The sequence below is a fragment of the Nuphar pumila genome, chromosome 6 (assembly GCF_984573655.1).
Source record: "Nuphar pumila chromosome 6, dmNupPumi1.hap1.1, whole genome shotgun sequence".
Lineage (NCBI taxonomy): Eukaryota > Viridiplantae > Streptophyta > Magnoliopsida > Nymphaeales > Nymphaeaceae > Nuphar > Nuphar pumila.
Window position 1 is genome coordinate 111,769,136 of NC_143254.1, and position 26,760 is coordinate 111,795,895.

At 37.1% G+C, this 26,760-nt stretch overlaps 1 protein-coding gene across 2 annotated transcripts; it reads left to right on the top strand.

Moving 5' to 3' along the window:
- On the top strand, positions 1 to 26,272 carry LOC149835736 (receptor homology region, transmembrane domain- and RING domain-containing protein 1-like). Of its 2 annotated transcripts, XR_016432359.1 has the most exons (5): positions 1 to 227; positions 497 to 630; positions 813 to 1,043; positions 25,439 to 25,834; positions 25,914 to 26,272. XR_016432359.1 is itself a non-coding variant. In XM_090008722.1 (4 exons), the coding sequence occupies exons 1-4, from the start codon at positions 77 to 79 to the stop codon at positions 26,150 to 26,152; spliced, it is 1,017 nt and encodes a 338-aa protein (XP_089864848.1). In that variant the 5' UTR covers positions 1 to 76; the 3' UTR covers positions 26,153 to 26,272. The 2 variants fall into 2 exon arrangements, 1 of the variants encoding a protein (XP_089864848.1); XM_090008722.1 differs by lacking the exon at positions 497 to 630.
- Positions 26,273 to 26,760: the final 488 nt, after the last annotated feature.

A 26,760-nucleotide genomic window follows, 5' to 3' on the forward strand; every position in this document is an offset into this window, starting at 1 on the left:
AAAGAGAGAGGGGGGCAACCATGGTGTGGCGGTGATATAAAACGGATTTACTGATCTCTCTGCGGTCTTCCTCTCAATGTTTCGTTTGGGTGGTGGCCCTTCGCATGGACTCATAGGCCATCTCTTCCTCCTATTGTTTGTCTGTCTTTCCCGTACCTCTTCCGCTTTCGTCATTCTGAAAGGGAGCTCCCTTTCTCTCTCCTTCGAAGACGTTCAAGCGAGATTCGGTAAATGAAGAAAACCCACACCCTCTGTGTGTGTGTGAACGAACACGATTGTTATTAGTTTGTGGGATGAGACCATGTGTGTGTGTTGGATTGAACCCCTTGAGTTGTATCAAGGTTCGACCGTTTTGCTTATCAACTAGGGTTTGATAGTCCTTTTTTTTTTCGTTTGAATGGCTGTTTCTTTCTGCTGGATCCTTGGAACTACTGGGTACAAATAGGGTTTAGTGGCTATAAAACATCTGATACGGTTCATCTGAATTGCTGCACAGTTAAAGGAAGATTGATGGGAACATAGCTTTTCTTGTTTGTTGGGGAGAAGCATGACGCAGTTGTCCTTAGTTGGCGCGTGAATGTCCTCCGATCGTGCTGATTCCGAATTTCTTTAAATTTTTTCATGAACTTGGTGAATTCCTTTTGATGAATCATCATTACTGCATAATATAGTTATTTTCTAGGCGAGGAACCATGTAGCATGCTGCTTTTAGCCCCATCTGAGTTTGCCTCCAATGATGGCGATGAAAATGGTCGTGATGATTTCATATTCTGACCTTCTTGTTATCAAATCTTTCTTTCCTTGTTTGGCAGCTGTAGCAGTTAATGGCTGTGGGATTTGTGGGGCATTGCATTTAGCAGAGCCTCTTGATGCTTGCAGTCTGCTTCAGAATGGTCTGAGCCTCAACGGATCAGTGGGGGTCAAGTTTGCATTGATAATCAGAGGGACTTGCACGTTTGAGGAGAAAGTTAGAAATGCTCAAGATGGAGGCTTTCATGCAGCCATTATATATGACAATAAAGAGAAGGGTAACTTGATTTCAAGTGAGTCTTTTTATCTAAATCCTGTTCGAATTTGATTTGTCTTTGATTGTCGTTCAACTTTAACCATCTAATTTTAATATTTGTTCAACACAGTGGACATCTATTAATTTGTGCAACCATGACTAAACTAAGGATTTCTTTGTTCTTTGAGCCATCCATATGTAGCGCTCTGTTCCATGCTAAAAAAACCAAATTCTAGAGTGCTGCTTATCTCAGTCTTAAATAATAATGGTATTTTTAATTTATACCCAAAAAATGAAGCACGAAGCAATCTTGTATCTGTCCCTCATTGTTTGAGCAGACTTTATTGAATGTATCAGAACTGTTTTAGGAGAATCAAGTTAATTGCAAGTCTGCATAACATTGTCATTTGTAATGATGTGATGTTATCCATAATATTTACATCCTTTTATGTTTATTTTCTTATTTGATAAATGTTCCGGTGTATTGATGGTCGTACCATATTATTGCGGGGTGATGCTTGATCACTCGATTACTTCTACACTAGGATACTTTCAGATCAATTTGGATATTGACATGCTCAGTCGATCTCTTTTATTTTTCTTTTTTTTCTAATTTGCTGTTTAACATCTTCAGGTTTAACCAAGTTGAGCCCCAAAGGATGTATGAAATGAGTATGATTTATCAGGATTGGTCAGCACTTCTTTTGCTCTAAAGTTATTAACCTCATTAATCTGTTTTTGGATTACTTTAATCATTGCATTTAGTTCACACAGCATCCTGCATGACAGTATGCATGAAGATAATGTGTCTATCTTCATAATGGAAATATACATTTTGTAACATCTCTAAAGAAACTCCTAAGAGCTGTCTACACGTCACAAATCTCTTAGGCCTGTTTGAAATAATTTCTATTTATTATTTATGTTAAATAGAAATATGTTTGTAAATAGTTTTAGAAATAACAACAGTTTGTTTTTTGGAGATATAAAATGATTTCAACAAAACAATGAACTGGTTGTTAAAAATGTAAATATATATATATATATATATATATATATATATACATATATACAATGTAGATGTACATACATATGTATACATATATGTATTTGTATGCATACATAATAACTAGGGTAGAACTAGGTTAGTTTGTAGTTTGATTTTTTTTCTTTACTTTTTAGTTAAAAGTCAACAAGTCAACACTTGTTGACTAAAAGCAAGAGATGTTGGACGGTACCCAATGGCTCTATTTAAAGCTGTTGGGATCTCTCCCAATGTCTCTTTTGGAGACTCTTCCGTGTATATAAATATGGGTGTAACCCCCTCTCATTTGTATGCTTCTTTCATGTGTTGAGATAAATAAAAATATTATTTTTTTTATCTCTTGTTCTTGTCCCCTTTAGTGTGTGTTTGTGAGTGAACCTATTTGTGGTTCTTTGAGTGTTCATTTTGGTATTTTGGTGGAACTCTTTTGAGGGTCCACTTTTGGTGATTTAGTTAACATCTTCGGAGGAACTCATTTCCTTACATTGTATTGGAGCTTAATGATCAAGCTGATTGCTTTTGGTACACTGGAAAGCGTGCCACTCCAAATTTGAAAGTGTTGAAACTCTCTTGCAATCCCTATTCAGGTGCTATTAAGATCGTGATTGTATTTCAAGTAATAGATTGGTGGCGTTTGCTTGGTGGTGGAGTGCTTATGATATCCACCTTTGCTTTTGTTCTTTCCTCTCTTCTTTCTCTCCTTTTGTCTAGTATTTTTCTTTGTTTTTACCCTTGTAAAATGGGTGACAATGAAAATGTCATCATAAAACTTATCAAGCTCAATTATTCAAACTATGTAACATGGGCTTCAATTATGAAGCACCTCATATGGGGAAAAGGGTTGTGGCGACTAGTGGATGAGACCGATCCGGAACCCAAACTAATTCTTACCAAAGTAGAAGGTGAGAAAGAGGTGCCTCTTAGAGAGGATGAGAAAAATAAGCCAATGCTCACTTATGAGAAGAAGTGGAAGGAATGGAGAATGGGGCATGCTAAGATTATGTCTTGGCTCATTAGTAGTGTTGATACTGAAAAGTATTCTAGTCTTACTAAATTCGAACATGCAAATAATGCATGAGATTATCTTAAGAAAATGTATTCTCTTAAAGATATTGCACATCTGTGCAACTTGCAAGACAAGATACGAAATATGACTTAAGGAGACAAAAGTATTAGCGAATACTATATGGATTGTTCGAACTCTGGAAAAAGTTGACTCTTCTTGAACCAAAATGGCATTGTTTAGAACATATAGAACTCTGCCAAAATCAAATAGACATGGAGCATTTTTACTAATTCATTAATGGTTTGAGATCGAATTTTGAATCCACAAAATCCGCTCTTCTTCGTCGAGGGAAAGTTCCTTTAATAGAAAACACTATAGAAGAATTCAATATGGAAGAAAATAGGCTTAAAAAGCGAATCTTTAAGAGTGATGATGACTCGATTCTAGTCATACCTAGAATGAAAAATTATTTTTTTACCTACAAAGCACCATACTATGGGAGCCCAAATGATGAACATTATGGAAAGCAATGCAATTAGTATGAGAGAAATAAAGTTATTTGCTACTATTGTCGTGAATCGGGACATGTGAAAACATATTGTCCTAAATTGAAGAAACCTTATGAGAAGAAGGTTGTCTCTGTTGGACCCCCACAAGAGTTAAGTGATGTAAAAATCACACAAGATCCATCCATTGGAAACATGTCCTTGACACAATTAGTGACGACTTTTCAACCTCTTGTCAAAGGATCATCCTTATTAACTGGAGTCACGGTTTCTTCCTTCGGCTTCTTCGATTCTGGTAGATCTCTTTGGCTTCTTGACCCAAGTGCCTTTTTTCATATGACACTAAATAGTGATATATTATCTGAATGCCATAACTCAAATGGATCAAATGTGTTTACTGCTTATGGAACATCTCTTTAGATAAAAGGAATGGGTAGATAAAAGGAATGGGAGATTTTGAAAACATTTCTCAAAATTCAAAAAGATTTTCTGTAATAACCTCAATTTTTGACAACTAATTGTTTAAGTTTATTGGAAAATAACGGGTATTTTTCTAAATTTGGGCCTCGGATCCGTTACCGTTACCGGATCCATAAAAGAATACGTAAATAACCCACAATGAGGTATTAAAATTATACTTATAATATTTAAATAAATAATTAATAGTATTTATAAGAAAAAAATAAATAAATTTTAGTATAAAGGGTCGGACCTACAGTTGGATCCAAACGGATCCAACTGAGGATCCATCACTCGTAGGCAAACCGGGTCCATTATTAAAATGGACCCAGCGTCGCGGGTCACGGGTTTGGACCCGAACCCGATTTCATTTATAAAGGGGGGGGGGGGGGGGGCGTAAAACAGAATCGTGCTTAGGGCACGATTCTTGTTTTCAAGAATCGGAAGCAGGAGGGGGGGGGGGGGGTTACGCAGGGCGTAACCAACCCTGCATCTCGCGAAGAAGGGGTTCGGTGGGCCGATAAAAGGAGTGGAGAGGGGTTTTTTCCCTCTTCACTCAATCTCTCTCTTTCTCCTGGTGCGCACGCTGGAGGAAGGAGCCATCAACAGCAAGAGCTTCGACCATCCGCAACCTTCAAGCCCTCCTCGAGCATTCCTGTCATGGCGGTAGTGAAGGGCGACTTCAGTCGGCCCTGCCTTCGCGTCCCCAGCCTCCGATCGCTGGAAAATCACCGGAAAAGCTTCAAAAAGGTACGGGACTTCTTGGAATCGAGGTGAGGGATTGAACATGGGTTCAATTCCATGTGTGGGTTTGAGGGGAGGTTCCACTGAAATTCTGTAGTTGGGGATTTTGGTGAATCCCACATCGGAAAACCCCAAATCTTTGATTGGGGTTTCGGTTGTCATGAATAAAGGAGTGGGGGTTATGAGGGTTGACAGAAACCCTAATCAATCGAAATTGGGGGATTCGGCTGCCATGATCAAAATAAAATAAAATTTGATTTGGGGGTTTTCGATCTTGGAACCGATAACCCGAATCTAGGTTGTTTTAAATTCTGTTTAGGTATACAACTTAGGGCATGGGGTTTCTTTATCATTGAATGTGCATAGGGAGAGTCATGTATAACCTGACTTGGGCAGGTTACACGATGTGCATTATGTGCATCATATAAATCGTTATGAAGTTTCTTTTAGACAGATCTTTTTATGCTATGGGATTAAAAAAGTTCATATGTCTTTAGGAGGTAGAACAACCTGCGTAATTTGGTTCTGTTATTAGTGATTAATGAATTGTTGGTTTTATGGAAAGGTTCATATTAGCCCTGTACATTGATGCGTTAGGTTACTGAATATCACTCATTCATGTTTTGATAAGTCAGATAATTTACTGCTATGCTTACTGCTGAATACTCTGATTTGAAATCATAGCACCCAAACTTATGAAAGGCTGCATGATATATAACTGAATTTGGGTATTAGCATGAGAATCTAAAACTGAAAGTATATCTTATGCTGAGTATATAAAAAAAAAGAGAAATCCTGTTTCTGGTCCACTCATGCAAACGATTATTCAGACTCATACTTTTGGCCACATATGTGCAGTGGAGTATATGGTTACATGCTGCCTGATATGAATCAGTTGTGCTGGTCCTGAAACTGGTCCAGATTTAATGGATTTTGTGTATGCTCAAAATTCCAATCTGAACAAAGGAAAATTTTTGGAACCTACCTATACTTATGTGTATGTCAAGAATTCCAGATTTTGGAATGTTTAGCTAGGAGGATGGGGGTTCGGGATTGGTAAGCCCGACCATCGTTCCTAGCATGTGCTAAAGCAGACACTTCTGCCTGGAAACTTTGTAAATGTTGTTTTTGCATTTCATGATACTAGTTGTGTAATCTTGAATGTGAGCATGACTCAACTAATGTTGCTTCTTGAACATGTACGCTTGATTAATATGTGAAATCGCACATGTACACTCGCACACTCAAAAGAAATGTGCATTGGTGAATACACGTATATGATGTAGGTACCACACATAGTGAAAATGCATATGAATGAGTAATGACATGCATATGTTTGGGTTTATGATTGCATGAGTGCACATGCTTTTTGACACTTTAGCCTAGTGCTATGAAAGAAACACTACCTTGGTTTTATTATGTGGTGCATCGATGGCCTAAATGGACCATCACTGGCCTGGAGAGCCGTGAGTTTGGTTTGCTTTCACGTATGTTTTAACTGCATCACTTGAACCACATAAGATGGTTTGGCACATTACTGCACTGTTCTAGTTGATTATACGGGCTTGAGTTCCGTAAGGGTCCCCGCAAGGGAGGATGCAGGTTTTCACTTTACTTTTGCATATGGTGTTGCAAACTTAAAGAATTAAGTTTAATAAAAATATAATAAGAACAGTGTAATATACATTCTGGGATATCTCATCTGGAGTATGAGAATCTTAGAGATCCGGTCTTGGGGAGACTGTGAGGATAAAAAACTCCGTGTGCTGTAATTTGGTCCCCTGAACCCGATATTGAGGTTCTTTCTCCTGACCACAGTTTTAGGGAGAGTCTGCCACTTTATCCTGGAGTAGTGTGTTGGTCACAACTGTGAGTTTGTTTATGGTACCAAAGAAGTGACACTTGTGGGCGTGGGGTGTCCCTTGTGTCATCGACATTAGATGTGGAGGTCTAATGTTCCAAAGGTGATTCGGTCGAGGGTTAAGTTGAAACCCAGTAATAAAATACAAATTGTGTGTTAAGCTACCCTGGGAACCTACTTGACCTCGGGGATTGTACCCGTTGGTGTATCCGCGGGCAACGGTAAATAAAAAAAGAGGAACTTAAAATTGTGTGCATTTAATAGGGCATGCATATGGAAAGATGAAACTTAAATGAAAGATAATAAAAAAAAAGGAATCATGCATTGCACATAATCATGCATTTTCCTGTTATGCATTAGATCATACATGTTTGAATCATTCTCTATATCATGACATGATTTAGTGGTAGCATATGATTACTTCTTGAAATCATCTTGCAAGGTTTGGTTATTTAGTTCTTGATATATGATACTGCTTTACTGTTCTTGACTGGTGAGCATATGTAATTGTTGGTAGGTATGGATATTTGAATGCTGCAAATTTTATATCTGCACTCACTCAAATCATTGCATGAAATCTTATCCATGTTCTTTGTCTCACCTGGTTTCTTTAGAAGTAGCTGTGCTCAGAATTTCGGTTCTGACACCCTACTTTGTTGGTTTTTCATAGGAAATGATGAACAATGAAGTTGGACATGCATCTGAGGATGAATGAGAGTCATACTTGAGCTTGACCGCTTCAGCAGGGGACATAGTGACTCTATTTTTACTTCTTTTAGTGCTTTTTAATTTCTGCAGTTGTTACTTTACTTTTGAGTTGTGTATGAGACTCTTATTGGTTCATTAATAAAAGAGTTTTAGTTGGTTCTTATGGATGATGGTTGCAACTTCGTTTGTGGTGGTTGGGCTATCCAATGGAAATTGGAACTGTGAGGACCCCAAATTTCTGGGAAGGTTTCCGCATTGAAAAAAAATATTCCGCATTTTCAAAGGGTATGGATTGGGGTCGTTACATTTTCTATTTTAAAAATTAGATATATTCTTAAATTAAATTTAACCCTTTTATCTGTTTCTCAATTATTTGACTATGGGTGTAATGTTTTCTTCTCTTTTCGTGGTTGCCGAGTGCAGGATCGTTAGTAAGGGAAGCTGACTGGGGAAGGCCGTAAAGAAGGAGGCTTGTATTATATGATTTTTTTGTAAATACCCAATAATACATTTTGTTGCAATATTCATAAATTAGATTTGGATGTATGACATGAGAGACTTGGTCATCCTAATATATTCAATATTCAATATTTTTCAATGATGAAATTTTTTTGTAATTCTAAAAATTTTACAAGTGAAAATTGTATTCAAGAAAGAACCTTTGTTTATTCCCGACCACTTGAGTTAATACATTCGGATGTTTGGGGCCCCACACATGTTATATCTAAGGGTGGTTTTATGTATTATATAATTTTTATGGATGATTTTATGAGACACACTTGGATTTATTTTCTCAAACACAAGTTTGAATTTTTCTCACATTTTCAAATATTTCAAAATTTAGTCAAAAACCAATTCAAGAATGATATTTTCATCTTTCACACTGATTCATGGGGAGAGTTTTTATCAAAAGAATTTAAAGACTACCTAGATTTAAATGGTATCACACATAAATAAATATTGTCCTTACACCCCGTCAACAAAATGGTTTAGCTGAAAGAAAACATAAGAATATTATAGAAACAACAAGAACTTTGCTTATTACAAACCAAGTACCTAAAATTTTTTGGGCTGAAGCCACATTAATTGTGGTTTATCTTATTAACAGAATGACAATCTCTTCTTTGAAAAACATATCTCCTATTGAAAAACTTTTCAAACAAGTCTTAGATTATTCTAGATTAAGAGTTTTTTGGTGTAAATATTCTGTTTTTACCAATAAAATTGCTAAATTCTCTCCCCGTGTTATTCATGGTGTCTTTTTAGGGTACACAAATAATAAAAAAGGTTATAGATGTTTTGATTTTACAAATAAAAGGTTATATGTTTTAAGAAATGTCTTTTTTAGAAAAAAAGCTTTTTTTTGAGATTGAGAAAACTAAGAAAATAACTTAGTATTCTTTTCTGTTGGATCTAATTCCAAAGATTGGTGATTGCGATATTGATGAAGATCAGGAAGTTAAAAATGATATAGTAAGTGGAGAAGAATCTCATGATATGAGTGAAGAACAATCTCACAATGATCAAGGTTGTATCCAATATCCAGTCCTAGTAAATTTGAACATCCATCTGCTATAGAAAACTATACCAATGATGAAAACCTGGTAAATATATATAAATTAGGTCATCTAGAGTATCAAAATCCCCTGGGAAATTTGTGTCTTATAAGTCCTTTTCACCTAAGTATCAAGCCTACATTGCTTTAATACATTATTATATAGAATCCTCCAACTATGCTGAAATAAAGGAACATCTTAAGTGGGTAGATGCCATGATAGTAGAATTAGATACCTTGAAAAAGGCGAATGCTTGGACTGTCCAAGATATTCTCTTAGGAAAGAAACCTATAGATTGTTGATGGGTATATAAGGTTAAAACAAAGAGTGATGAAACTCTTGAAAGATATAAAGCCAAATTAGTTGCCAAGGAATATTTTCAAGAGTATATAATAGATTATGAAAAAACCTTTTCCCTAGTTGCTAGGATGACCATAGTTAGGATCTTAGTAGCCCTTGTCTTTGTAAAGAGATGACCTATATATCAAATGGATGTACAAAATGCATTTCTTAATGAAAACTTGGTTGAAAAAGTCTATATGAAAACACCGCCTGATATTATTATCCCTAAAGAAAGGGCTCTTCGTTTAGATAAGGTCCTATATGGCCTTAAACAAATACCAAAGGCTTAGTATGATAGGTTTAGTCAAGTTATGCTTGATGTTGAATGTCAATCTTGTTTGATTGACACAAATTTTTTTGTTAAGATTTTTGATGCAGGTATTATTATTATTATTTTTCTTCTCCACGTGGACGACATGATCATCATAGGAGATGACAAACAGGGAGTTGAGTACATTAAAAAGCTTCTCAAAATACATTTTGAAATGACTGATTTGGGGGTTTTAAAATATTTTTTTGATATAAAAGTTGCTTATTCCTCTAGAGGCTATTTGCTGACTTAATATAAATTTGATCTAGATATTATTGTCAAGTCTGGTATTTCAGATGATAAGGTTGACACTTCTGAAGTTGTCAATGTCAAAATGAAGATTGATGATGGATAACCGCTTGAAAATCCAACACTGTACATACAACTTATTTGGGCATTATCTTATTTCTCAATTAAAGGAACTGACAGTGCATGCAGTTCATACAACAAGCTAGTTTCAACATGCTCTCATTTATGTTCATATGGGAGCAATTTTGCAGATTATTAGTTATATTAAAACTTCTATTTTCAAAGAACTTTTCTTGTTTGTTTCTTCATCATTAGATTTAACTGCTTGTACTGATGTTGATGTTGGGATGTGATCCCAATGAAGGACACTCAACCACTAGTTTTTGTGTGTTTTTAGGTGACTCGTTGATCTTGTGGAGGTGAAAGAAGTAGCAGAAAGTCTCTCTCTTCGATTGAAAAAAATACCGAACCATGGCTACAACCACTGTGGAAGTGGTATGGCTAAAAAGATTGTTGGCTGGCATGAGAGTCCAGATTACCGAAGCATCATGGATGTGTTGTGACAACAAAAGTTTCATCTACATTGCCGACAACCGGATCTTTCATGAACATACTAAGCATACAGTGATGAACTGTCACTATGTACGAGAGGAGTATCTATATGGTACTATCGATCTTTCATATGTTACTTATGAATATCAATTGACAGATTTCTTCACCAAACATCTCGATGCTCTTAGATTTTACTTTCTCTTAGGCAAACTTTTGGTTATTCAACCGTAAGTTTGAGGGAGTGTTAAAAATATAAATATATATGTACATACATATGCATACATATACATATTTGTATATATACATAGTAATTAGGCTAGAACTAGGTTGGTTTGTAATTTAATTTTTTCTTTACTTTTTAGTTAAAAGTCAACACTTATTGACTAAAAGCAAGAGACATTGGAGAGTACCCAACGACTCTATTTAGATCCCAACGTCTCTTTTGGAGACTCTTCCCCCTATATAAATAGGGGTGTAACTGATGCAGAGTCAACGACGAAGCCGATCCACAATCCGAGATCCAAATGGATCTAAAATCGGGGAAGCTTAAATGTTTTAACAGTAGAGCTTGAATAAGGCTCAAACGAGCTGCGACTAAAGGTGAGAGCACTCTGTTTCGACAGAAGGTGTAAATACGAAAGAGATGTGCAAATGTATGATTGTTAATGTCAATAAATGATTGTTAATAAAAGATAAAAATTAAGAACAATGTAATATTAGTTCCGAGATCTCTCATCTTGAGAATGAGGATCTTAGAGATTCGTTTTTGGGGAGACTGTGAGGATACAAAAACTCTGTGGGCTTTATTTTTGTCCCTTGAACCCGATATTGAGGTTCCTTCTCCTGACCACGGTTTTAGTGAGAGTCCGCCACTTGACCTAGGGGTGTTGTGTTTGACACAACTGTTGTTTTGGTGCCAAGAAAGTGATACTTGTGGGCGTGGGGTGTCCCTTGTGTCTCCGACATTAGATGTAGAGGTCTAATATTCCGAAGGTGATTCGGTTAAAGGCTGAGTTTGAGACCCAGTAAATAAAATACAACTTGTGTGTTAAGCTACCATGAGAACCTAACTTAACCTCGGGGATTGTACCCGTTTGGTGTATCCGCGGGAAATGATAATTAAAAAGAAGAACTTAAAGTTGTATGCATTTAATAGGGCATGCATATAGAAAAGGGAAACTTAAATGAATGATAATAAAATGATTCATGCATTTTCCTGTTATGCATTAGATCATGCATATTTTAATTGTTCCCTCAATCATTACATGGTGGTGAGTGTGTGATGTTTACTTTCTATTGCATGTTGAAGGTTTGTTACTCGCTACTGCTTTAATCTTTCTGCATGCTTAGCACTTGTAAATGTTGTAGGAAAAATTTCTTAAATGCTATAAATTGTCATATTTGCATTTTCCTCAAATTATTGCATGATATCTTATCTTAACCCTTTGTCTCACCTGTTTCACAAAGAAGTATCTGTGCTCAGGATTTCGATTCTTACACCCTACTTTATTTGTTTTTTGCAGGGACAGGTGATCAGTGAAGTTGGCAGATCCTGGGAAGGCACGAGAGTCACGCTTGGTTTTTGACGGCTTCACTTGCGGACAAAGTGACTCTTTTCTTCGTTCTTTTAGTTTTGCTGTTTCCTTCAGTTTTTTTGTTTCAGTTAGTTGCGACTTTATTTTCTGTTGAGTAGAACACTGTCTCTGGAGTTGGATTTTGATTCATAAATAAAGATGTTTTCTTTGGTTCTTGTGGATGATAAATGTAAGTCCCTTTGTGGTGTTTGACTATTCAATTGGAATTGAAACTGTGAGGACCTCGGGTCTTTGGGAAGTTTTTCGCAATGAATATATTTTTTTTTGCATTTTTCAAGGGTATGAGTTGGGGGTCGTTACAGGTTGGGAATCAGCCCAACAACTCTTATTTGACAGACTGTGTACACAGTCAGCTACTGACTATATACAAAAAGAGAACAAAAACTGGAAAAAACAAATAAAATGAGAAATTAAAGAAATAAGAAAATAAAAATTACAAGAATATATGTATATACTTTAAATATGTATTTATATACATATATATACTTATATATATACATATTCTTGTATTAAGAAGAGTATGTATATATATATATATATTCAAGTATATATGCATATGCATTGTTTTTTAACGCACACAACAAGGAAGGCAGTCTAAACTGTTTTCCAGGAACACCAGAATACGAAGGTTGCTTTCGAGCAGCACGATTGGACATCTTTCACCTCCAGCAAGGTATCACAAAATGGAGTTCGTTCAATACGACTCCTCTAAGAATACATCAAAACCAGCTCCAATACAAAACTCGCCAAGGCTTCTTCAAGTTCTCCTTTCTTCTCAAAACACTTTTCCAATATTTTTTTTCAAGAGGCAAAAGGATCCCATTCACATTTTTTTTGGTTCTTTTATAGGAGCCTAGGAAGTGAGGTTAGCTCCTATTGGTCAAAATGGAGGTGGCTTGGGGCTTGGGAATGCTATAACCTCTTCATGGCTTAATGAAATTGCACATGGAGAAGAGGCTCACCTCTCAGTGAGCCAATGAGGTGCCACCTCTTCTTGGACCAATGAGTTTGTAAAATTTGAAATAGGCTATTATCACCAACAATCATGTGACTTTTCAAAGTCAAACTGGAGTTTGACTAAAGCCTATGGGTGTCCTCCCAAAGTGGTGCCCCATGGGCTAACATGGTTTTGGATCTTGGGCAAGATCTAAACTCTCTATAATCTGGATCCTGCTAAAAAATGCATGGAAAAATTTTATATAAAAAAGAAAACTACCCTGTAACCCATACGCTCTCAAGTGCTACAAAAAGATCCTACAGGGCACTAGAACTATTTGAATCCGTAGAATCCGACACCTAAAAAAATAAAAATAAAAATAAAAATAAAAATAAAAATAAAAAGAAATAGCTAATATGATTTCTTAATTTGACAAAATGGAATCAAAATTAAAATGCAATCTCAAAAATTGAAATGAAGATCCAATTGGACTCGAATAGTCCTGCTTGTCATTGGATCTGCAAAGGTGTGTCGCATCTCGGATCGGGTCTGGTGAGTTGTATTTGGATCCAACTCATCTTTATTGACTTGATGATCCGGATGCTCTGCATCATCCCCTTCTGAGTTGAAAGACTTCATCCTCGGAGCCTTACCCTTCATATGCTAAGCTCCCTAATCCCTGCAAAAATTCAAAATAAAATCAATGTAGAATCTGTTCCCAAGAATAAGAACTATGCAATGTAGACAAAATTAAATATGTATGATGATAATTATGTATGCAATATAAATCTTGCAAGATTCTATTAATTATTAATACATTAAAATTTCTATCAAGCAATTCAAATATATTTGGGTTTTCACTCAAATATTCGCATTGATTCTTGCAAATATTTATGGTTCGATCAAAATCATGCAAATTAACATTTCTTGCAAAATGCAATTCAGAAAAAATTGATTGAAGTACAAAACTATCTAAGACACGATGTTTAATAACTTTGCTATACATAAAAGCCATAACGATTTCAACAAAATTTGGATCATCTACACATAAGATGTTTTGATAAATCATGCCACATAAAATACCAAATTTCATACTAAGATCATGATAATCATCTAGCAATTTGTTTTGAAGATGAGCCACACAATATAACAAGAATTTAAACTTACTATATCAGTTCGTCGATGATACATAAGCAAAATGTTTTGTATTATCAATAAAACCAAAAAGAAATTTGGGGCTGTCATACTTGCCATTTCTAACATGCTTGACTCACATTCAAGACTAACATGAGTCTCTAGACTCTTGAACAACTCAACAAGAGAATTTTCAATTTGAGCTTCTAACCTTTTAATGACACATGTTTTTTGCTAATCCCCAACATTAGAATCCATTTTTGTAATTCTTATATTTTGCTCGAAGATGGGGTTATTAATGACATGTGTGAGGCAATTGTCGACATCCTCACAGTCAAATGATTCTTCATCTTCGATGTTTTTATCAACATCTTCGTAGATCGGATTGTCAAAAATCAATTTGTCCTCGAACAAGGATAGACAACTTTCGGGATTCTCAATGAACAAAGGGTTGTCAAACTCGATAGGAGGAAGTTCCTCATGATAATCTTTGCCAAAAAGTGAAGAAATTTGGGACAACTTGTAGAACGCTTGATCGAGGATAGGTTTCTCTTCATTTTCTTCATCGGCCCCATTGAATATTGGATCACCAAAGACTTCATGTAAAGGGTCCGCAGAGATTCCTTTGTGACAGTATTAGATGTAGGTTGATCCTGAAGTTCATGTCTGGCCATGAACGCACTAGACACTCTTACGCGAGATGCTGAACTCTTAATTGAAGTATGGGGGGAGATGGAGATGGAGTAGTGGATTGGATAACTGATGATGAGGCTGGAGATAACAGTGGTAAATCTTTAAAATGAAGCAGTTGTATCTTCCTGCGCTCAAAAGTGAAGGAATAAATGTTGGTCTTGCCATTATGCAGGACATTTCGATCATATTGCCAGGGTCTTCCCAAGATCAAATGGCTTGCATCCATGGGAAACACATCACATTAAACCTGGTCAAAATAGGTGGTTCCTATAAAGAAATTGACCAAGCATTGTCGGTCAACTTGAACATCAACGCTCTTTCGAATCTACGACATTTGATAGGGTCTAACATGAGTCCTAGAACCCAATTTCAGTTTCGACACCGCTTCTATAAATATAATATTTTCTCAACATCCTGAATCGATGATAAACCTACAAACCTTACCATTAATAGTACAAGCTGACTCAAAGATGTGTGTCCTAAGCCATTTGTCATTCGCTTCTTGTTGAGGGGCTAAACACACTCTTCTCGAGATGAGGACATCTCCTCTATTAGGCAACAACACTTCCACGTCTTCATCCTCCTCAATTCAGATTTTGGTTCAAATTTTAAGTCTTCCTCTTCATGAGGTCCCTCGATAAATAGGGCCTTGCCACTACATTCAGTGGACTTATGACCGAGATTCCCATAAGTGTAACACTTGATGGGGACATTAGAACTAGACGACCTAGATTTGGATGGCATCGGTGTATTCTGATTTGCTAACTTAGGCTAAGTAGCATTGGGGTGCCGGTAGGGTGGGTCAACTTTAGCATTAGGGACCATTGGGGCCCACACCGTTGGTCTAGCCGTTTGACTAGATCTAGCCAAAGTCTTTCGTTGAGTCGACCTTTCCCATTGGTGCGCTTTTTGATGAGCTTCAAACACCGTCCAACACTCAACAAAGTTCAACTTGTCTTACAATTGGAAGTTCAAACCCTCAGTGTACTTGGACACCAATTGCTCTTCACTTTCTCTAATGTCATTTCGCGCAACCAAGACATGAAATTCTTTGGTGTACTGATCCACCGACTTGGTACCTTGTTTCAAATTTTGATACTTTTGATATAACTCTCTATGGTAGTTTAGTGGAAGAAATTGAGCGTGTAATTTCTGCTCTATGTGCTCCCATCGCTCAATCGGTGCACATCCTTGATGCCTTCGTGTTTGTTTGAGCTGATGCCACTAGGCTGCAACGCGACCCTTAAGTTTTAGGAAAATTAATCTCACACGTCTATCCTCTAAAACTTCTTTAAATTCAAGGATTTCATGAAATTCGCTAATCCAATCCAGGAATTCCTCGAAAGTTCTTGTCCGTTTGAATTCAGGGATTTCAAATCTCAAGCAGGAGTCCCAATGAGATCTCCTAGGCTGGTGAGTATCTCTACTATCTTGGCCTTGACGATACGACTCAAATTCACTATTTGAATTGTATTTGTTCGTGTCACGGGTTCCTCGGGATCCACGCAGACTAACACTCAGACTGCCTTTCCCGTTCCCTCGTGAGTTCTTCCAACCTTCGACTCAGGTCTTCTAAACTCCTAATTTTTTTTTACTCCAGACATTGAACCGTGTCGGATTATGAAACCCAACAACCTGCTTTGATACCAAAAATGATGCGGAGTCGGCGACGAAGTCGATCCATAATCTGAGATCCAAATGGATCTCAACGCGCGGAAGCTTAAATGTTTTAACAATAGAGCTTGAACATGGCTCAAACGAGCTGCGACTAAAGGCAGGAGAACTCTGTTTCGACAAGTGTAAATACGGAAGAGATGCGCCACGAGCACACCTTTCCAACGGGTCAGAGAACATAGATTTTGGATCTGTGAAAACCGAGTTATGACAATTTCTTTGGGACAGACAAACAGGACACCCGGTACCCGACTGATGACCAGTCCAGTGACTTTGAGAGGGTTTTCGGACCCTCAAACGATAGAGTATGGAAAAACCCCCAACAAAAAAGTTCGAGATTCTCTTATCTTTCCAACAAGCCTAAGTTTACAAATTTTGGATTTATATTCAGGAAGATATGAGCAAAATACATTGATATGTTTCTCAGTTAACTGTATGAGTTTCAGTTTGGAAACTTTTAGATGCAGAATTCAAACTGAGTTTTGGATGCAACAATCAATCAAATCATTAAATGTATAAAACATGGAAGTTATTGATGTGGATGTAATCTTTCTATAATATCAAACAATGAAGTGTTGAGGGAATTAGGGCTCGAATAGTGACCTCTATCAGGAAATACAACTGACAGGGCAAAACTCAGGTCACACTCAGACCTCCGAATTTGCCAGGAATTTTGGCCACGTGATGAACCCAATTAAAGCAAAGTGGTAAACACCAAAGTTGTAGAGGTGGGTCTTAGCTTTCCAACGAGCCTAAGAACGCCCCAAAAGGACCTGTATCTAGAGAGATATAATCTAAATACCGGGACAGGGTCAGACAATCCCGAATGCAGAAACGCACATCGAGTGCAACACACAAGTTTTAATTCCGGTTTTACTTAAGGTGTTTAAGAGTTCAACCTGCACGAAAACACACTTCTAAAGGTGGATTCTCCAATTTTAATAACTCTTCCTCCAAACCCAACTCTGGTTAGAAAATACGTAACTCACACGAACGGAATATTCAATCACACAAGTTCTCAAGAAATAACCTCACAAATCCAGACTCTTTGAAAGACAAATAAGTTTCAAGCAAGGAGCTAACACAACCCAACCTCTAACATGGAGATGATAGGTTCCAGAAATAATAATAAACCACAAAACAAGTTAATAAAGTAACCAAGTTTAGCCAAACCGATAAAGACAAAAATCGTCCGATTCCAACCACAATCACTTCCTTTAGTTCCAACGGTCACACAAGGAAGGCAGTCTAAATCGCTTTCCAGGAACACTAGCAGTCCTTCGGGGTCATGAACAATACGAAGGTTGCTTTCGAGCAGCACAGTTCAACATCTTTCACGTCCAACAAGGTATCACAAAATGGAGTTGGTTCAACATGGCTCCTCCAAGAATGCGTCAAAACCAGCTCCAATACAAAACTCGCCAAGGCTTCTTCAAGTTCTCCTTTCTTCACAAAACACTTTTCCAACAGCTTTTTTCAAGAGGCAAAAAGATCCCATTCACATTTTTTCTAGTTCTTTTGTAGGAGCCTAGGAAGTGATGCCAACTCCTACTGGTCAAAATGGAGGTGGCTTGGGGATTGGGAATGCTATTAAGTCCACCTCTTCATGAGCCAATGAGGTGCCACCTCTTCTTGGACCAATGAGTTTGCAAAATTTGAAATGGGCTATTATGATCCTCCAACAAACATGACTTTTCAAAGTCAAACTGGAGTTTGACTGAAGCCTATGGTTGTCCTCCCAATGTGGCACTCTGTGGGCTAACATGGGTTTGGATCTTGGGCAAGATCCAAACTCTCTATAATCCGGATCCTGCTAAAAAATGCATGAAAAAATTTTATATAAAAAAAATACTCTGTAACCCCGTACACCCTCTAGTGCCCAAAAAAGATCCTATAGGGCACTAGAACTATCCAAATATGTAGAATCTGATACCTAAAAAGAATAGCTAATATGATTCCTTAATTTGACAAAATGGAATCAAAATTAAAATGCAATCTCAAAAATTGAAATGAAAATCCAATTAGACTCGGATAGTCTTGCATGTCATTGGATCTGCAAAGGTATTGCATCTCGGATCGGGTCTGGTGAGTTGGATTTGGATCCAACTCATCTTTATTGACTTGATGATCCGGATGCTCTGCATCAGTAACCCTCTCTCATTTGTATGCTTCTTGCATGTGTTGAGATCAATAAAAATATTATTATTTTTTATCTCTTGTTCCTATCCCCTTTAGTGGGTGTTTGTGAGTGAACCTATTTATGATTCTTTGAGTGTTCATTTTGGTATTTTGGTGAAACTCTTTTGAGTGTCCACTTTTGGTAATTTAGTGAGCATCTTCGGAGGAGCTCATTTCCTTACACTGGTCATGGGGTCAACATCAGCACAGGTATGATTGACCAGCCCAAGGATGAGGACATGGTAAACCTACTGCAAACTCATCAGATCCCCTACGTCAATCTCTTGGATACCAAGGACCAGATGCTGGATGCCATTGCAGGCACTAGCATCCACGTGATTGTGACCTCCACAACTGTAAGGTTTGGGCTGGGCTAGTCCTACTCCACAGCATTCAACTGGATCAGCCACATCGTCGCTGCCTACTTGTTGGAAACCAACATCATGGCCATCATCGTGGGCAGCTAGGTCATCACCGCCATTCCCAATGCCACTTAGCACTTTTCATCTCCAACTTCAGCTTCTAGATCAAGATCTATATTCCCACTCTAAGGATGTCATTCTCCATCCCTTTACCCCAATTTCCTCTCTCTCTCTCTCGCCACCTGTCACTTGGGTCTGGGTACACGACATGGAAATTTTAAAAAATGAGGGTACGTGGACATGGCTATATATATATATATATATATATATATATATATATATATATATATATATATATAGAGAGAGAGAGAGAGAGAGAGAGAGAGAGAGAGAGAGAGAGAGAGAGAGAGAGAGAGTTGGGGTCTGAATCATGAGAACATGAGATCCGAGTTGGGTCCAGTTTTGAAAAACAATTATTTTTTAGCTTGTCCAAACCTGGTCAACGAAACCAAGTTATAAAAGGGGAAGGGCGTAGACCTTCCCCCTTCTCTCTCGGCTTGTTTCAGCCTGACAAAGAAGAAGAAGAAGAAGAAGAAGAAGAAGAAGAAGAAGAAGAAGAAGAGAGGAGGTATGCTCTCTCTCTCTCTCCTTCCTTCTATCGAGGAGGAGGATGAGGGTTTCAGGAGAGTAGAGAGAGAGAGGGAGGGGCGGCGACTCACTTTTTTTCTTTCTCTATCTGTTTTTTATTCTGTCGAGGATGAGGATGAGGATGAGGATGAGAGAGAGAGAGAGAGAGAGAGAGAGAGAGAGAGAGAGAGAGAGAGAGAGAGAGAGAGAGAGAGACTCGTCTCTCTCTCTCTCTCTCTTTCTTCTGTTGATGAGGAGGTTGAGGGTATCGGGAGGGCAGAGAAAGAGGGAGGGGCTGCGGGACCAAAATGGCTCCGCCCTTTTGACCTTATGTAAAAAGAACTCGTGTTTGAGTTGGACCCAACCCAACCCGACCGACACAGTGCGGAACCTGACCCGCAATGTACCCGCACTACGTCTGGTACTTGCCCCTATGTCGGCACATGTCAACATAGGTACATGACCATTTTGGCGTGTTTCGATTACATAGCTCCCCACACTTCAACTACACCTGGATGATTTATTCCCATCCTTGCCTTGATCCTCTAGTTCCTGCAATATACCCACTCCTTTGACATTCTCCGGAAAAAAAGGGAAGACCCTTTCCTGTTTTCAAAAAGGGGCTGCATTCTATTTATGTTTAATGCAATTTATAAAATAATAAAAGAAGCAACTGTTCAGTAAGTTATTTAAAACAAACATAAATAAAAAAATGCTTTATTTATGGAAACCATTCCCGTGGGTGTGTGGTCCAATTTTGTTACGGCAGAAGGTTGCTATGCATGGATTGCAGCACGGAGCTCCCTTCCACATTACACAAATGCACCCAAAGTGCTAAGCATTGGGGCTCATGTGTTTTGCCTAGGTGTTGTATAGAAGTGGAAAGAAAAAAAAGGACATTGTAAAAAATAAAAAGGCAAACATTTAAGAAATAGAATTCATACTTAAATATATATCTTTTTATTATACTATTCATATAAAGTATATCTATATAATTGACTGTCAATAGTCTATTGTTATATTAAATACAACTACAAACAAAATAACATAAATGTGGAATATTTAATTGATTGCATTAAAAATTGAACATTCAAAAGATTCATAAAAAAATTGATCAAGCCATCCATTTATAAGTGAAAGGAAAAACAAGATATAATGTGTAACCTTGAAGCTCCATTGATAAGTCAAAACATGAAACATGAATTGCATATAAACTTAAAAAGAAAAGGGAAAAATCTTTCATAAAACCCCAAAATATCATTTAGAAACCAAAGAAAAGTCATGCCAACAAAAAAACCCCACTAACGTTAATTCCTAATTTTTTCATTTTAAGAGTAAAAAGGGTTCATATTCATAGGGTATGACTAAGTTTTTATGCTGGCTGTCACTGGCCTACCGCAACCCTCCTCCTTTATCCGGGCTTGGGGCCGGTAGTGTATAACTAAACAGTTATACACAGGCGGAGTTAATGAGAATTTGGAAAAGTATATGATAGCAAAGAAGGAAGCTAAAAAAGTAGTTCGAAATGCGAGGGATAAGGTATATAAGGAGGTTTATGACAAGTTGGATACCAAAGAGGGCGAGAAGGATATTTATAGGCTTGCAAAGATGAGAGATAGGAAATTGAGGGATTTGGGTACGGTTAGATGTATCAAAGATGAAACACAAAGGGTTTTAGTCAAAGATGAGGAGATTAAGGAGAGATGGAAAGATTATTTTGATAAGCTATTTAATGGAAGTTATGCTCAGGATCTTGAAGACTTCTCCATTCCTTTTCATGAGATAAATCGTGACTTCATGCGCAAGATTCAAAAGAAAGAAATTGTAGAGGCTTTGAAGAAAATAAAATCAAGAAGGGAAGTTGGCCCAGATGGTATACCTACCGAGGCTTGAAAATGCTTGGGAGAGAAAGGTTTAGAATGGTTGACAAATTTTTTTAATAAGATTTGGCGGATAAATAAGATGCCTAATGAGTGGAGGAAGAGTACTTCGGTGCCTCCATATAAGAATAAGGGTGATATACAAGATTGCACAAACTATCGTGGTATAAAACTCATGAGTCATACTATGAAACTTTGGGAGAGGGTGATTGAGTCTAGGTTGAGGAAGGTTGTCATGATATCGGAGAATTAATTTGGTTTTATGCCTGGAAGATCAACTATGGAAGCTATACATCTTCTTAGACAACTTATTGAGAGATATAGAGAGAGGAACAAAGATTTGCATATGGTTTTTATTGATTTGGAGAAGGTATACGATAGAGTACCTAGGGACGTTCTCTGGTGGACAATGATGAAGAAAGGTATTTCTCTCAAGTACATTAGTATAATTAAAGATATGTATGAAGGAGTAGTAACCAATGTCCGCACTTGTGGAGGGGTAACAACCAATTTTCCTATAACGGTTGGGTTACATCAAAGATCTGCTTTAAGCCCTTTCCTATTTGCTATAGTGATGGATGAGCTTACGAGATCAATTCAAGAAAATGTGCCGTGGTGATGTTGTTTGCTGATGATATTGTTTTGATTGATGAGTCTAGAGCTGGGGTTAATGCTAAGTTAGAATTATGGAGACAGACATTGGAAGCAAGTGGTTTTAAGTTGAGTAAGAGTAAGACAAAATATATGGAATGTCGGTTTAGTAAGCAACAAAGTAGTGATGGGAGTGTAGTGAAGCTTGGTGAGCAAGAAATACCAGTGAATGATTGTTTCAAATATTTGGGATCTATCATTCAAAAGTCTAGAGAAATTGATGGAGATGTAAATCATAGGATAAAGGTTGGGTGGATGAAATGGAAAAGTGCAACTGGAGTGTTGTGCGATTGTAGAATGCCATTGCGGTTGAAGGGAAAGTTTTATAGGACGACTATTAGGCCCGCTTTGCTATATGGTATGGAATGTTGGGCTGCCAAGAGACATCATATTAAAAAAATGAGTGTAGCTGAGATGCGTATGCTTAGATGGATGTGTGGAAATACAATAGAAGATAAGATTCAGAACGAGGAGATACGTAAGAAGGTAGGCGTTGCACCCATTGAAAATAATATGAGAGAGAATCATTTACGGTGGTTTGGACATATTCGGCGAAGGCCTAATGATGCTCCGGTTAGAAGGATGGAGAAATGGGAAAATATATTAGTTAAAAGAGGTCGGGTTAGGCCTAGGAAGACATGGATGGAGATGATAGGAAAGGATATGAATGCTTTGAACCTCACCGAGGACATGGCATTGAATATAAATGATTGGAGGAGAAGGATTCATGTGGAAGACCCAGAATGATTTTCTTTTTTGGTTCATATCGCCGACCCCAATTGTTTTGGGATGAAGGCATAGTTGTTGTTGTTGTTGTTGTTGTTGAAGAGTAAAAAGGGTGGTATTCTTAATTTGGTACTTTTAGATCTGATTGTGTTTTAAAGACAACCATTTTAAGCCTTTTTAATAAATGACCCTAGGAAACACCTTAGACCAAGGTGTCATGGTTGGCCAACTTGTCAACTAGTTACTGACTAGGTTGACTAGCTTCTTACCTAATTTAAGTGAGCTCGACCCATCTTGGGTATGATATTACTGATCTCTAAATATGTCCCAGCCTTGTTTTACAAACCTAGGCATGGATGGATGTAGATCTGGATGTGGTTCTCCCTAGAAGCGACAGGTGATGATTTGGATTTATGCTGGCACACGCCTGACCAACCTATTACCAGGTCTAGGATATGCTAGGGATTTCATGAACCTGATCAATGGAGCAATATCTAGTTGATTTCCCCTACTAAATTTGGTCTTGTGACTCGGACTTGGATCGCCCAACCCTTGACTCGTGAGTCAGTGGGTTGACTCAGTGACTTGGACGAGTTAGGACTATATTTTATAGTGTAAGCACATGAATAAGACATGGAAATAATCAAACTTCAAGCCGGAAAATAAGTAAAATAAGCACATTATGTCAACAGTCAAACTATAGAGGTATATAACTATACATGATCATTAACATTTCTCATTGAACAATATTAGATTCTTCGTAACAAGTACCTTTGTGTAAGAATCTTGCATTAAAATCATAAGATGCATGATAAGAAGTTATAATAGGCATTAGGATCAGCGAACCTGAATTGGTGACCTATTTGGGGTCTGACCCGAGTCCACTCGCTGGGTTTTGCCAACTATGCTGATTTTTTGAGTAACGAGTATAACCTGCTTATTTGTACAAAACTAATATTTACATTTAATATGGAAGTAGACTGTCATTTTGTGAGACAAGCCACTCGCCGGGTTTTGCCAACTATGCTGATTTGGTGAGTAACGAGTACAACTTGCTTGTTTGTACAAAACTAATATTTACAATATAGGAACATGATACAGTAGATTATGTGTGAGTTGGGTCTCTAATATTGGAAATGAGTTCAGATTAGTTGAGAAAGTTTAACCTCTGGTCTGAGTTATTCACTACTGTAGTTTGGTAGGATGATTTTAATGGCAGAAAGAACCCATTTACAGACTAGTTCAAGTTGGTATATTTTTCTGGATAGAATCAGGTTAAAGATGTACATAATTCCAATATGTTATAGTTAACATTGACGTTGTCAATATCTCGCAGGTCAAATTCTCATGATATTATAGATTTCTATATATTTCAGGAAAATATGATTAGAATCTTAGCATTTTTTGTAAAGAATATTATCAGAAATATATGACAGTTTAGAAAGGACAGATTTTGCTACTATATTGTTCCAACCTACACCCATCTTTTCTATAAAAGAATAAGTGTAAAGCATATTGAAAAACTTTTGAAATATAGACATATATGAAATATAAAAACATATTTAAGTGGTATTAAAAACAAATTATCATGATATTTTCCCTTATGAATTGCTTTCCCTTGTATTGCAATAATATTGCAATATTTGTAAAATATCAGCTGTGTTTGTGACTAGATTAAAAAAATGGCCATTCTGTAGATACCAATGTGCTTCACTTTAATTTGTTTCTGTTTTGTTATATACAGCATAAAAGAGGCACATGCACCAGAACAGTTCTACAAAAATTCAATAGTAGTTAATTTAATGAGAACAGGTGTGAACAGTAAATTGTTAACATTTTGACCAAAGTTTTCAATTTGAGAAAGTCACCTTTAAATTAAAAATTTTCATTTTAATTGGCTGATATGGAGAAAATAAAAATAAAAATAAAAGGGAGAAAGTAATGTAAAAAAAATAAAGGGAAATTTTTTAATGTGACTTCTCTGTCATGCTAAAAAAAATTGTGGCAATATTCATGGACAGCTATTAATGGTTTAACTATGCTAACTGAAATTCTGGTCACGGTGACTAACAGCCCTTTTTTTTCGAAATATCATTGGTATTTTGATGGGATAGTGTGAACATGATAGAAATGGTTAGCTCTTGTTATATCTTGAGATGCTAGGATAAATTTATACCTAAGAGAAAACAAAATATTGTGATTTTTTTACTGGATACCTTTTAGCTCCTTAATTTTTCAAAATTTTGGTAAGTTGTAATTTGTGTATCATTGTAAAAAATTCCTCTATTCTTTCTTTTCCTTTTTCAAAACTTATCTTTTTTCTAGGAATTGTCAAAAATATTTTAAATATAAATGTCTACCATTTAACCAGAGAAACTGTTGATTCTCGTATTGATACTATGGTTTCAGGAAAAAAAAGGTGAAGAGTTCTGAAAATAATATTGAAATTTATAGAAAAAAAAACAATGAAGATAGGTACTCCGTTTGCGGGAAAACTAAATTCTTTGTGATGATAAAGACTGACCAAAATTGTGTACTTATATCATTTTTTTTCTCTGAATTGTTGATGTAATTTGTGCCAGCTTTTCGATAAAATGAAGAATTGATGTTATGTTTAAAATTACCTTGTTCATTCAGTGATTGGAAGCCCTCAAGGGATAAGAACATATGCAGTATTTGTCTCAAAGGCAGCAGGTGAGACACTGAAGAAGTTTTCCCATGTCAGAGAAGGTGAGTGTTGTATCAATCCTGCATCAGAGGAAGCAACTTGGACTGTCTTGGCAATGTCCATGTTCTCCATTCTTGTCATAGTAGCTGTTCTATTTGCATTTTTTTTTGCACGAAACCGTAGAAGGCATCAGCACACTGCCACCTGCAGAACTCCTGAGATAAACAGCAGGTTAGTGAAGATTCTGCCTAGCTTCATTTTCAACACTGCATTTACGAATGGCAAATACACGTCAGAGACATGTTCCATCTGCCTTGAAGATTACAAAGCTGGAGAAACTATAAGAGTTCTTCCCTGCAACCATGGTAAGGTTCTTTTAGTATAAACTCTACGTTTTTGCTTTCCAAGTTTATTTCCTAAGTAGTCATTTTTAACACCTTGCAGAGTTCCATGCAATTTGTATCGATTCATGGCTGACAAAGTGGAGGACATTCTGCCCAGTGTGCAAGCGAGACATATCAGTTGGAGTGGCAGGTTGTGTAGTGAGTGAGTCTACACCATTGTTGGGTAGTTGTCCGTCAAGCGCTGTACATGTCGTTGTATCTGCTGCATCTTCTTCACCTCCTGGTTCTGGTACAGTTCACCCTTCTGCTCTAGCATATCCAGCTTCTAGAAATTCATAGAACTTTTTCTATCTGATTGAAGGTCACGGGAATGAGTCACCCGATATTCATTCATGTGCCTCTAAATTCTGTATGTATAGGTATTTCTTTGTTTTCTAAATTTAAAATCATGTTCTTTCATTCTTTTTCCGTTTATTATCTTTTCAAGCAAGTAAAGCTCTTGGTTCATGCATCGTTACCTAGCCCAACTTGCCCCGAGTCATATTCTGCACTTGCAATGAACTTATGGATACAAGAAGGAAAAAGTAAGACAGCGGCTTATGGTAATTTTTTTTCTTGAGCATTAAGCCATGATCCATTTTATTACGTTTTCATTGTAGGATTGTATTATCCCGACTATTATAGGTACATTTCTTATGCATTTTTTTCCCAGAAGAAACTTGGTCATGGGGAAAGGAAAACAAACTTTTGATCAGTGAAAAATCAGACGTGTGTTCGCTCGTTTGGTCAATCCATGGTTGGGAATCCACTGGCCATGGAAAATTCCATCTGGGAAGGTTGCCCTCATTGGACCCCCCACCCAAGATTCCAAACTGTTGAACAATCATAAACAACATTTGCATGAAAGAAATGTGATGTCAAGCGAAGCTATTTCTTGTGAATGGAGG

What these genes read in the sequence shown, in the direction of transcription:
- LOC149835736 (XM_090008722.1), top strand. Translation starts at nt 77, where the DNA reads ATGTTTCGTTTGGGTGGTGGCCCTTCGCATGGACTCATAGGCCATCTC. An exon ending in AGACGTTCAAGCGAGATTCG is followed by an intron (nt 228 to 812) that starts GTAAATGAAGAA and finishes CTTGTTTGGCAG; the next exon opens with CTGTAGCAGTTAATGGCTGT. An exon ending in GAAGGGTAACTTGATTTCAA is followed by an intron (nt 1,044 to 25,438) that starts GTGAGTCTTTTT and finishes TTGTTCATTCAG; the next exon opens with TGATTGGAAGCCCTCAAGGG.